Source organism: Rousettus aegyptiacus, unplaced genomic scaffold (genome assembly GCF_014176215.1).
Source record: "Rousettus aegyptiacus isolate mRouAeg1 unplaced genomic scaffold, mRouAeg1.p scaffold_m13_p_5, whole genome shotgun sequence".
Taxonomy (NCBI): domain Eukaryota; kingdom Metazoa; phylum Chordata; class Mammalia; order Chiroptera; family Pteropodidae; genus Rousettus; species Rousettus aegyptiacus.
The window spans coordinates 101443977-101456441 of NW_023416308.1; the positions used below are offsets into that span (position 1 = coordinate 101443977).

The window sequence follows — 12465 nt, forward strand, 5'->3', positions numbered from 1 at the left end:
TGGCCCTCGACAGAAAAAGTTTGCTGACACCTACTCTAACACCAAATTGTTAACCGTTTTTCTCTAGTGGAATTCTAGTAAGCTTATGGGGGGAATTTTGTCTGTCTTGAATGTTTCTATATTACTTTAATTTGAATAATTAACATGGGTTTTTATAATCGTAGATAAAGTTCTGATTATAAATCAGGACTCATACTACGTAATTTTGAAACACTATAAAACTGTAGTTATCAACACACTTATTGGCATAAGAATTGATATATAGCTCAATCGGACAGAATAGAGAATCTAGAAATAACCCAGAGTGGTCTGGTCAATTGATTTTCAACAAAAGTGCCAAGGTAATTCAATAGGAAAGGGTAGGCTTTTCAACAAATGGTGCTGGAACAGTTGAATATCCAAAGGGAGGGGAAAAGAACATTGAAATTCACCTTGTACCAAAAACAAAATGAACTTGCAGTGGATCATAGATGTAAATGTGAGAGCTAAAGCGATAAAACTTCTTCTGGGCAACGATTTCTTGGATGGAATACAAAAGGCACAAAACATAAGAGTAATAATTATACAATGGACTTCATAAAAAAATTTTAAACACTTATCTTCAAAAAGACACTCTAAAGTAGATGAAATGACAAGCCACAGAGTGGGAGAAAAAAATTGCAAAACATATTTCTGGATATATAATGGACTCTTATGACTCAATAATAAGTAGTCAGAAAAACTCATTTGAAAATGGGCAAGAGATTTAATAGACATTTCACCAAAGATTACAGATGACAAATCAGCACATGAAACTCAAAACCATTGATCACTGGGAGATGCAACTTAAAACCTCAGTGATACCACCACACCCCTAGTAGAATGGCTAAAACTAAAAAGACTGACCATGTTAAGTGCTGGTCAGGACGTAGAGCACCCATGGAAGGCAAAAGGCTATAGACACTTTGGAGAACAGTGTAACAGTTTCTTGTAAAAATAAATATACACTTCCCATGTGAGCCAGCAGCCTTACCCCTAAGTGTACATTCAAGAAATATGGAAATACATGTCAGCACAAAGACCTGCATTCCGGAAACGGGAAACAACCCAATTCCTTCCCTCAACTAGTGAATGGATAAACAATTGTGGTACATCCTTACAATGGAATACTACTCAGCAATCTAAAGAAACGAAATAGTAATACACACAGAAACATTGATGAATCTCAGAAGCTTTTTGCCAAGTGAAAGAAGCCAGACACGATAGGCTGCTTACGGTACAATTCCACTTACAGGACTTTGAGTGGTTTCCAGTGGCTGAGAATGAGGGCAGGGGGTTGACCGCCAAGGAGCTCGAGGGAACTTGAGAGGGATGCACAAGGTCTATATCTGTGTGTGGTGGTGATTATGCAACTGTTTTATTGTGTTAAAACTCATCTCACTTTACCTTTTAAAAGGGTGAGTTTTATGGTGTATAAATGATACCGCAATAAACCTGACTTTTTAAAATATTTAACCTGGAGAAAAAGTAAACTTACAAAGTAAATTTTTTTTAAAGGCACACAAGAGTTGATTTTTCAGAGGAAGGATGAGGAGTCAGTTTGAACAGGGCAGTGAACATTCCAGAATGGGAATTCTGGACTCCAGTGGTCTAGCCGTAGGCTTCAGAGCCATCCTCATGTAGTGGTGAGTCAGTGAGGGGTCTCAAGTGAACGAGTGACAGTGGGGTATGAACTCAGAGGAACCCTCACATCACAGGGAAAGAAGGAAAGAAAAACAAAAAAATCGAGATGCGCTATCAGCCAAGGCAATGCCAAAGGAAAAGGACGTATACATATTTTTAGTAGATAACTCAATACAAATATGTAGCACAAAGTAGAAGAGTAAACAATGAAGAGTCTCCCTCTTGCCTCTCTCTGTGCCTTTCTCTAGAAGCTACCGGTGATGCCAGTTGTGTGTCCCTGTAGACATAGTCTACGCATCCTCTACTGAACTTTGCTTTTTTTTCACTTACCGTGATATCTTTCCAGATTGTTCCATCAGTATATGTAGAGCTGCCCTAATTTTTTAAAATAACTAATTGTGCATGGATACACCATAGTTTATTTAGCCAGGCTGCAACTGATAGACATTTAGAGCTTTTCTGATATATTTGCTATTATGAAGTATGCTTCAGTGAATACTGGTATTAAGGAATTATTTCTCATTTGTGGGAGCCTGTTTGTTAGATTGCTCAGAGTAGAGTGGCTGTGTCAAAGGATGTGTACATTTTTTATTTTGATAGATATTTTTAACCCTGTCACCACCCTGAGTTATACCACTCTATCCTTCTGTTAGCCATGCAGGAATAACTCAGCCTCTTTTCCCACATCCTGACCAGCAAAATGTAAAATTCTACTTTGCTTTTGCTAATTTAATAGGCAAAACAAAAAACCAAACCAAAACAAACAAACAAAAAAACACAAAAACCAGGTATATTGCAGGACATTTAGTGTGCATCTGGAGGAGGGAATTTTTGAGAAGCAAAGGAACAGAAGAACGCCAAGTCGCAAGTGTTGCCTGCTTTAGTCCCTCCAGCAGTCCAGACAGCACCTCTGTGTGAATTTTAAAAAGGAACCCTTCTTCAAGACACTACTGCCATCTGCTAGAAAAATGTTATGGTAACTCGCAAATCCGTGATGACTCGCCGGGGAAGGAGTGCCCCTGGAGTGCACGACGGTCCGCTCCACCAACTGGCGGCATCGGAGCACAGTGGTCTCTGGGTAGTAACCAGACTGCCGGGAATTAATGTAGTAGAAGTGGCAGATACAGGACAGGAATTCAGGCCGTTTGACAGTGGAGCATGAGGGCATTTGCTTGACGGACAGCCAGAATAAATGGAAACTTCATTATCCGTGGATTATGCACTTGGAACTCGGGTCCCAGGCAACTCTGATATTAGTAATTTGGCCAGTGGGCTCATTAAGCTCTTAAGAAAAGTGAGTCTAGTTAATGAATTAATACAAGATGACATTTTACACACAGAGCAAAAACGAGACCAGGCACCCTGAGTTATGTAGCATCATAATTTCTCAAGTGAATGTGATTGCCGCTTTTCGCTTGCCAAAGCAGGCAGATCTGGAGAGAGCCTGCTTTCGGAGACATAAATGCAACTGCTAAGATCCACAAGCATTTTACATTTTATTCATTTTAAGGAGCTCCCTCTTAAAACCGCAAGTAGTTACACAGAAGTCAGTGTTTTAACATTTCTGGACCTAGTTGTTTTCCATGTGAAAATCCAGCCACTTCACTCTTTTAAACATATCTCACTGGAAAGAAACTCACCCCATCTTTATCCTCTCCCCAATTCTGTCCTCCAAAAGCCGACTCTCCCAGGCTCTGTCTCTGGTCCAGAGAGGTCGATGAAGACAATGGGAAGAATGAACACTAAGAATCAGTGTTAACTAGTTTGGGAAGGTGAACAATTCTGGAGGTGGATGGTGGTGACAGTTGCACCACAGTGTGAATGAACTTCATCCCACTGAACTGTACACTTAAAAATGGTTAAAATGGTAAATTACATATGATACATATACATATACATTTGTATATATATCACATAAAATTTACCACAATAAAAAAAGAAAAAGAACTCGCATTAGCTGAGTGCAAACCTTTACCAGACACTTTGCTCAGCACTCTGCAAATACACTATATTATATTTTACCCTCCCAGCAACCCAAGGAGGTGGCTCCTGTTACTTACTCAGCACCACCACCGTTTGAAAGATGAGGCATCTGAGGCTCATAAAAGTTCAATAACTTGCTCAAGCAACAGCCAGAAGTGGTGGCCCCAGGATTCAACTGCTCAGCTCTATGCTAGAGATAATAAAGAGGATATTATATTTTATGTCTGAATTCTGAGACGTACACACACCCAAGCCCGCACCCAGCTTTTAATGATCTAAACTGGCAACAGACAGAACTCCAGCAGAAACCCTGAGTGACGGCTAATTGTCTCCAGAACAGTCCAACATTGCCTCCCTCCCTTACCTGCCTGCAGTGTGCTCCTGCCTTTTTTTGTCTGGGATTTTTTTTGTCTGGGATTTTTTTTTGCTTCTTTCTGTACAGTCAATCATTGAAACGGTGATTCATGGGAATGTCCTGGCTTTTCATTCATGTTTAAGTGTAGCTGGAAAGAAAATTTACACAAAGCCTGGAGCTTGAGAGGGGAGATCTTCATTCGTGGTAGATTATGATTTTGGGGGGGCAATCGGGAAATTTTGACATCAGGAAAGAAGATAGTGTGTTTCACAGCATGTGTTTTTTTTTGAAGGAGAACTATCTGGGTTCCAGTGCTGACTCTTATACTTGCTTTTATGTGACATTGGACAAATTAATTAACCTCTTTGAGTCAATTTGCTCATCTGAAAAATAGGAATAATAGAACAATAATAGCACCTACCTTACCGGGGTGTGTGAATACACAGATTGTTTTTCATTTTCAGAGTTGTCTGCATTTATCGAGTGTCTACTGTGTGCCAAGCAAACACCAGGGATATAGCGATGAACAAAACAGGCACATACCAGCGATGAGGGGTTAGTTAGCAAAGCTCTGCCCAGCTCCAGGATGTGGGGCCTGAGCAGCCAGTGGAAGCTGCTGCTGCGACTTCGCCTGTACATTTTGGCTCCTGTGAACCCACTAAAACTTCCTCACTGCTTCAGAGGTGGAAGGAGCGCCGAGCGTGGTCACCAGATTGTTTGGCTTGTGTTGCCTTTATCCTTCCCACTGGGCCATGGCTGGTTGTGGTTCTTGCACAAAGATGAGGGGTCTCCAGCTTTCAACGAGGAGGGGCCACTCAGGTTTCTTGTGCCAGTCTGGACCTTGCCGTGGTTGCCAGGTGTGTCCTGCTGGCTGGGAAGCAGCTTACCTGAGCATTTGAGGTGTGACTCATGAGTACATGTGGAGGACGGGGTATTGCCCACCTGCAGGGTGGGACACATACCAGACCTTCACCCAAAGGCCTCTGAGGAAATGCCTGCAGATTACCCAGCAGGTAATCTTGGGGCTGCAGGGCAGAGTATTAGGGGCAAGGCTGTGAACTCTGACCTGGCCTCAAATCACACATGGCCCCTCACCTCCTAGCTGTGACCAAGGTCACAGCCCAGCTCCAAGATATGTGACCAAGGTTACAGCTTGGAGGTAAGGGGCCATGCGTGATCTGAGCTTCACTTTCCTCTTCTTAAAAAGAAGGCAGTTAATAAAGAGGCAGTTACAGCACCTACTTCCCGGAGCTACTGTGATAAATAAAGCATGTATTTGTGTGTCTTGAACACGCACCTACACAGCACAGTATGTCAGCTGTTGTTCTAAGTGCTTAGCAATTATTCACACATATCATTCTCACGATAGCCCAGGGAAGTGAGGGCTATCACTATCCCCATTGTACAGATGAGAAAGTACTGCACAGAGAGGGTGACCACTTTCCAAAGGGTACACAGCCAGAAAGTTGAGAGGCTGGGATCTGAACCTGGTCTGGCTCCATAGTCCATGATTCTAGCCTGTGATATGCCGGCTCTCTAGCTTGAAACCTTGGCATGGCCTGGCATAAAGTAAGCACTCTGCAGACATAAGGAACGCCAGAAACACAACCAATGTTCTTCGTGTGTATTGTATTAGAAATTTCCATTGAAAAACTGATGTATGCCCTAGGAACTATCACTCCTATTCTCTGGATGTTTCCCGGGGTTGATGTTTTTTAAACAACTTTATTGAGGTATCATTAATGTAACATAAAATTTACCTATTTTGAGTGTATAATTCAATGAGTTTTAGTAAACGTATAGTTTGTGCAGCCATCACCATATCCAGTTTTAGAGGCTTCTCATCCCCCAGCCAGATCCCTGGTCCCCTTTACCAGTTAATCTCAGTCCCCTCCCTCTCCCTCCCTCTCTCAGGCAACCATTAATCTACTTTCTGTCCATAAATCCATAAATTTGCCTTTCCTGGACATTTCATCTATATGGAGTTATACAATATATGGGCTTTCGTATCTGGCTTATTTTGCTTAGTCTAATGTTTTTGATGTTCATCCATGGTGTAGCGTGTATCAGTACGTTACTTTTTATGGCCAAATGATGTTCCATTGTATGGATAGCCCACATTCTGTTTATCTACTACGGGTTGATGGACATTTGGCGGGTGTCCACTTCTGGCTGTTGTGAATCCTGCTGCTCCAAACATTTGCACGTACATCCTGGACCTGACTTTGAAGCGTAAGGGGTGAGCCGAATCGGTAACCTCTCTCCTCTTCTCTCCCTTCGGGGGTTCCTCAGAACCAGGCAGCGGGCAGGTGTTTGTGACTTCGGAGAACCAGCTCGTGTACTACCCCAGTATCACCTACGCCATCATCGGCAGCTCTGTCATCTTCGTGCTGGTGGTGGCCCTGCTGGCGCTGGTCTTGCACCACCAGCGGAAGCGGAACACCCTCATGACGCTGCCAGTGCACCGGCTGCAGCACCCCGTGCTGCTGTCCCGCCTGGTGGTCCTGGACCACCCCCACCACTGCAACGTCACCTACAACGTCAACAATGGCATCCAGTACGTGGCCAGCCAGGCTGAGCAGAACGCGTCAGAAGTGGGCTCCCCGCCCTCCTACTCGGAGGCCCTGCTGGACCAAAGGTGCGTTCTGGGTGGGAGAGACTGGGGGGGATGATTCTCCTCCACTGGGGGGAGTGGCGTACGTGCACACTGGGCTCTTAGGTCTTGCCAGGAGCCCACTTCAGCTGCTGTAGGCAGCAGCAGCGTCTGACATTTACTGAGTCCTTGCTAACAACAGTTCACACGTATCATCTCATTTAATCCTCTCAACAACTCTCTGAGGGAAGTTCTATTTTTGCCCCTTTTTTACAGATGAAGAAACTGAGACTCTGGGATTTTAAGTTACCTGTCTGAGGACATATAGTTAGTTAGGATTCTGGCCAACTTAGAGCCCTGCTCGTCCCTGTTAATGCCACACCGACACATGTTTGGGCCATGGACGTTCATGCTGAGGAGTTTTTCCCGCTACTGCCCAACTGTGCTCAGCACATATTGGCGGTTTGGTTGATATCTGTAGAATGAATGAATGGACGAGTGAGCGAGCAAGTGAATGAATGAGTGATCTAATGAATTAATCTAATGAAGTAAGCCCCTTACCTTTCCTTGGCTTCATTTATAAAATAAAGGGGGTGGAACAGAGAACTCTCAAGCTTCGTTAAGCAGTAGATCTCTCATTACCAATGGAGTCAACCTATAAAGTCGAGGGCAGAGTTCTGTAGTTGAAATGGGTAATGGCCCTCAGTCCTGCCTGTTCAGCCCTTCTCTGCCCTTTGGTGACCTCCACGGGATCCCAAAGAACCATTTCGGAAGTCCCCAGACTAGTGCTCTCCGAGCCCCCTTTAGTTCTAAAATGTCCACGCCCTCTGCAGGGCCCTGCTCAGGGTCCCTCTTTTCCTGAGCCCGGGACTCACCATGTGTGGTGTGAGGCGTTTTGGAAGCCGTGTTCCCACAGTAACGGAGTGCCCTTGGGACCCTCTCCTATAGTAGCTTTTGTCTTTGTTTAATCTTTGTTTTCCCTGCTCATAAAAGGTAGTTTTGGAAGGGGAAGGTACTTAGGGATATCTTCAAAAAAGTGTAAGAATGCAGGACCTCACTCACCACTCATACCCTCTTCATTCAGACCATCCATTGTAGAGTAAAGTTAAAGTCACTGAAGCTGGAGACAGGAAGCCAGATCCAAACCCCAGTCCAGCTGCTTACTAGTTATTTATGATCCTATGTGAGTCGTTTAATGTCCCTGCCTCAGTTTCCTCCCCAGTACAATGGGCATAAAAGTAATGCCTACCTCTTCTTGTGATCATTTAGATAAGGTAATGAATGTCAGGTACCCAGCGTGATCCGCAGTGAGCTTTCAGTAAATGAGAGCTGAAAAATGAAATGTCTTATTAGTATTCCATTGCAGGCAAGGTATCATTATTATCCCTTTCTACAGACTGAGGTGTTGAGAGGATGCCTTCTCACTCACCCAAGTTCACACAGCCAAGGAGCATTGGCTTTCAGTGAGAACCCCAGGTTCTGTGGCCTGTCAGAGGCTGCATCCAAACAGGCCCCCCAGCTGACGTCACGAAGCCGCTCTGCCAGACCACCCAGGACGGGCCGAGGGTGTGCTTGGCGTCCTCGCTCTGGCTCCACCCCTCTGAGGAGGTGGTTTTGGCCCCGCCCAGTCGGCACAGGCCAGCCAGGGCACACTGACCCGTTCCTCTTCCCTTTGTCTTGTTTCGTGGTCCTCGGATTGCCCCTTCTACTTGGAGGGCAAATCTCCTTCCTCATGTCAGCATCTGCTCAGAAACCGGTGGAAGTTGGCGCCACTGGCCCAACCTAGCCTCTCCTCTCACCCTCTACGCTCCCGCTTCATCCTGCCTTCTCCGTTGCAGACCGGCGTGGTACGACCTTCCTCCGCCGCCCTACTCTTCCGACACCGAGTCACTGAACCAAGCCGACCTGCCCCCTTACCGATCCCGGTCTGGGAGTGCCGACAGTGCCAGCTCCCAGGCGGCCAGCAGCCTCCTGAGCGTGGAAGACACCAGCCACAGCACAAGGCGGCCTGGCCCTCAGGACGGCACCGCTGAGCGCAGAGACTCCGTGCTCAGCCGGGGCACCGAAGAAGTATAAAATCCAGTTATTCCAAAGTCCATATAGGTTAATCTGCTCTGACTTGTTACCATCCTAACAACTCACGCTCATGGGAAGCTCCTTACGGCACCCGAAGGAGTGATTCGGGGTGTCAGCTGCCTGTCCATTCCCCTCCTCCCCCAGATGCTCTTTGGAGGATGACCTGGCATTTTCCTGGCCTCTTAGTCGTATACACGGTGTATATTGTGCATCTTTTCTGGAAGGTTACTCTTCTGTCAGGGCCCAGGATCACAGCTTCATCCTTTACGTCATTCTTCTGCCCCCATTGGAGTCTTGCTGAGTAGGCAGCAATGAAAAAGCAGGATTTAAGTAGTTCTTGAGAAAGCATTGTTTCTGTGCCATGTTGGATGTTCAGAAGGGCAGAAGACACTGGACCACATTCTCGGTGGGCTGCCATGTTATAGCTCTATTTGGGGATTGGGTCGGATGGTCCTACCAGGAGGCTATCGCTGGGTGGCCACCAGGAGGCTGTCACTGGGCGGCCATCCTGGAAAGAAGACAGGCGGGCATCGAAGCTTTGCACCACCATCCTGCACATTGCTCTCGATCTGCAGAGGCAGTGGCCAAAGAAAACTTCTGACATGAGTAACACCCTTCGGTAATTGGCAGTGTCATTTTGGTTTTGTAAATAACCCTAAAACCATCTATTCTGGATAGATTCTGGCTTTAAAATTTTTCCCCGAGAATCTTGGTTTTGAGAGCTTTCTCCGGCAGCCTACATTAATCAGCCTCATCCCAGCATAGGTGGGGCGTCCCTGCCAGGAGTTTTCCGAGTTCTCAGTTCCTGAAACGCAGACTGCCAAGAGCCTAGGGCTGCTTTGGTCTGCAGTCCCATCCCTGGTTTCTGGAGTGTCAACTTTCCAGCTGGGACCTGCCTACAGCCAAGGGATGGGCACCCAACTGGAGTTGCCCTAATAGCCAATCTGGCCCTTTGTCCCTGTAAACCACAACCAGCCTTCCTTGCTCATTCATGAAGCTTCAACACTAGCCTCCTGAGTTCCCTTAATGCTCAGAAGTCATTTCACCTGTGCATTTGGACTTGACACTGTGGTTTCTTACACCTAGAGAGCCGTATTCAATACCTTCCACCGGAGCTCCCAGCTCCCTGCACTACACACACTCCCTTTTCCAAGGCCCAAATACCGGTACCCTGGTTTAGGATTAGGGTTAGGGTTAGAGTTAGGGTCAGGCCCCTCCTAAATTAGAGAAACATCCCATAGTTTCTCCCTTGAGAGACATGGACAATAGACAATTTGGAGTGAAGATTTGCCATTTGGACTTTTTTTTTTTTTTTTTTTTTTTTTTGATATTAGAAATGCATTCGAAACAGTGTGTTTGTTTTTTCCCTTCTAGTTAAGGGACTATTTATATGTGTATAGGACAGCTACCTTTTTTTGTTGTTATTTTTCTTTAGTGAGGTCCAAAGAAATCTGCGAAAGGAGGCCACACCTTTGTCCTGCCGAGCCCTGATAACAAGTCACTCCAGACTGATCTGTGTGCCAGGCGTTTGTGCATTGTTGCACTTTGAATTATTATTTATCAAATTCTCGAAGGATGCTGAAGGAGGGACGCCTGTCTCCCTCCGTCATAGTCTCTGTGTTTCCGCTAGCTTTCCTCTCTTCTCTGTGCCCCGCCAGCCGCAGGGCCCACCCCCTGGGGAAATAATGGGTAGAAACACAGGCTGTTATTTGGCAAGAAACTGTCAGGGGACAAAACTGGAACCAGGTGGAGCCACTCTGAGAAGCTCTCACCCGTTCAGAACTTTTTTCCATAGCTGAAGAAACTTTCAGCAGCATCTTTGATGCTAATTTAAATGGAGCCTGCAGAGGGGGGATGAAGTGGATTTCAGTGATCCTTTCCTGTAGACTTTTTTTCTTTTGAAACCAAATCCAAAGGATATTATGGGAAAGTTAACCACTTGGTGATTTTTTTTTTAAGGGAAGGAACGTAGTTGCTTTCATCCTTCATTTTTAAAATAACACTTGAGTTATTTTCTGAGTAATCCAATAACGAATATTTGATGGCAGCCAGAGTGTGTTAGGAACTCTGGCTGAACATTTCATCTCCTGTGAGTCAGAATGGCTTTATTTCTCCCTCTGATGGTCCCCTGCTTCTGTGTGATGCTCTGGAAGTTCTTTAGAGGAAAGGATTCTAATTTTAATTAATTGTGGTGTGAATTAATCTTACGTAATTTTCTGCTTCCAGGCATTTTAGGAAAACAAATGGTGTTAGTAGATAAGGGGAGCCTATTAATGGTTTTTAAAACAAACACAGGGACATTTTTATTATAGATTTAATTTTTTTAATGAATGTTTTTAAAAATATGTAAATAGGACACCAAAGCTGCAGATGTTTGGGGTTTTTGTTTTCCCCTACTCAAAATAGCAAATAAGTGGCCAGCAATATTTTTAACTCATTCCAGTCAGGATATTTTTTTTATACATTGTCTAAATCTATGCCAACTTGGAAAACCGTCTCTGCTCTCTCTTCTCAAATGACATCAGCGAGTCCTTTTGATTTTAGCATTAAAATAGTTTCACTGTGATGGATAGCTTATCACCTGACTTAGCCCCCTCTACTTTGAAATTGACATTTTTTAAAAAATGCAACTAAGTGGTTAGTAGTGTGTGATGTTCAGAGTTGATGTAAACTGGAAAGGTTATGTGCGGTTGCTTTTTATTTTCTGGTTCGTTTTTTTTGTTTTTTGTTTTTTTTTTAATTTTATACTTTCAAATAAACTTGCAGTTTCCTTTTCTCTATTGGTACGAATGGTTCTTAACCTACTTTTCTCCTCTATGGCACGTCACTTCTGTCATGGCTTCTGCAACGAATTTATGCCATAGTAAAGTAAGAAAAAGGAAGACTATATTGATGGGACCTCAAAATATGATTGGCATTTAAGGATTACACACCTGGCGTGGTTGGAATACAGAAGTGAAGTCATGGAAACTGGGATATGAAGTCATGGGCCCTGGGATATCAGTTCAGAAGATGGGCATTAACTGCTTTCACTATGGCCCTATTTGAGGGTAAGGGGTAAGCGACTGCACTAATCATAGTAGATCCTGACCGCATATTCAAGAGGTATGCTACAACCCTCATACAAAGATGCTGGTAATTAGTTTTGAACCACAAATGGTGCAGATTGGCCCTACCGGTGATGGGAACATCTTTGTGCTCTTATAAGTCTCATTTTAGAACCGTGTGTTGACTGATGCTACAGGGACTATTGCACAGGAAGTCAGGATGCAGAGGAGAGCACCATGTGATAGGAGAAGTAACCTTGGCCTGGGCCAAAGCTGAAATCCACATGGAAATCTGAACACAAGAGCTACAGAATCTGCATTTAGCTCATATGTTGGTGCTTAGGCGTCTCAAAAAGAGGACCAAGCTATCAGACAGTGCTAACCTAAGTGTGTGCCATGTCATGTTTTGTCCCATGAGGTCAAGAATAGACCTTCCCAAGTAGGGTGTCTGGAAGATTTGTCAAGATATTAATTCCTTCATTTCTCAGGGTACTATTTTTAATGAGTGCTGGGATGAGGAAATGATTGAAAAGCACTAATCTAGAGCAGAGATCAGTAAACTTTTTTTGTCAAGGGCCAAATAATAAATATTTTTATCTCTGTAGCCATAAGGTCTTTGTAACAACTATGAAAGCAGCCATAGACAAAACATAAATGAATGGGTGTGACTGTGTGCCAATAACTATTTACAAAAAGAGATGAGCAGTTGGATTTGGCTCATGGGCTCTTGTTTGTCAATCTCTGATCTA

General features: G+C 44.4%; 1 protein-coding gene across 4 annotated transcripts in view; it reads left to right on the forward strand.

Moving 5' to 3' along the window:
• LDLRAD3 (low density lipoprotein receptor class A domain containing 3) overlaps positions 1-11449 on the forward strand; it is a 216048-nt gene extending 204599 nt beyond the window's left edge. For all 4 annotated transcript variants that reach the window (XM_016123214.2, XM_016123215.2, XM_016123213.2 and 1 more), the window contains exons 5-6: positions 6293-6638; positions 8432-11449. In XM_016123214.2, the coding sequence (XP_015978700.2) occupies positions 6293-6638; positions 8432-8669 (584 nt within the window). In that variant the 3' untranslated portion in view covers positions 8670-11449. The remainder of the gene's footprint in view (positions 1-6292; positions 6639-8431) is intronic.
• Positions 11450-12465: the final 1016 nt, after the last annotated feature.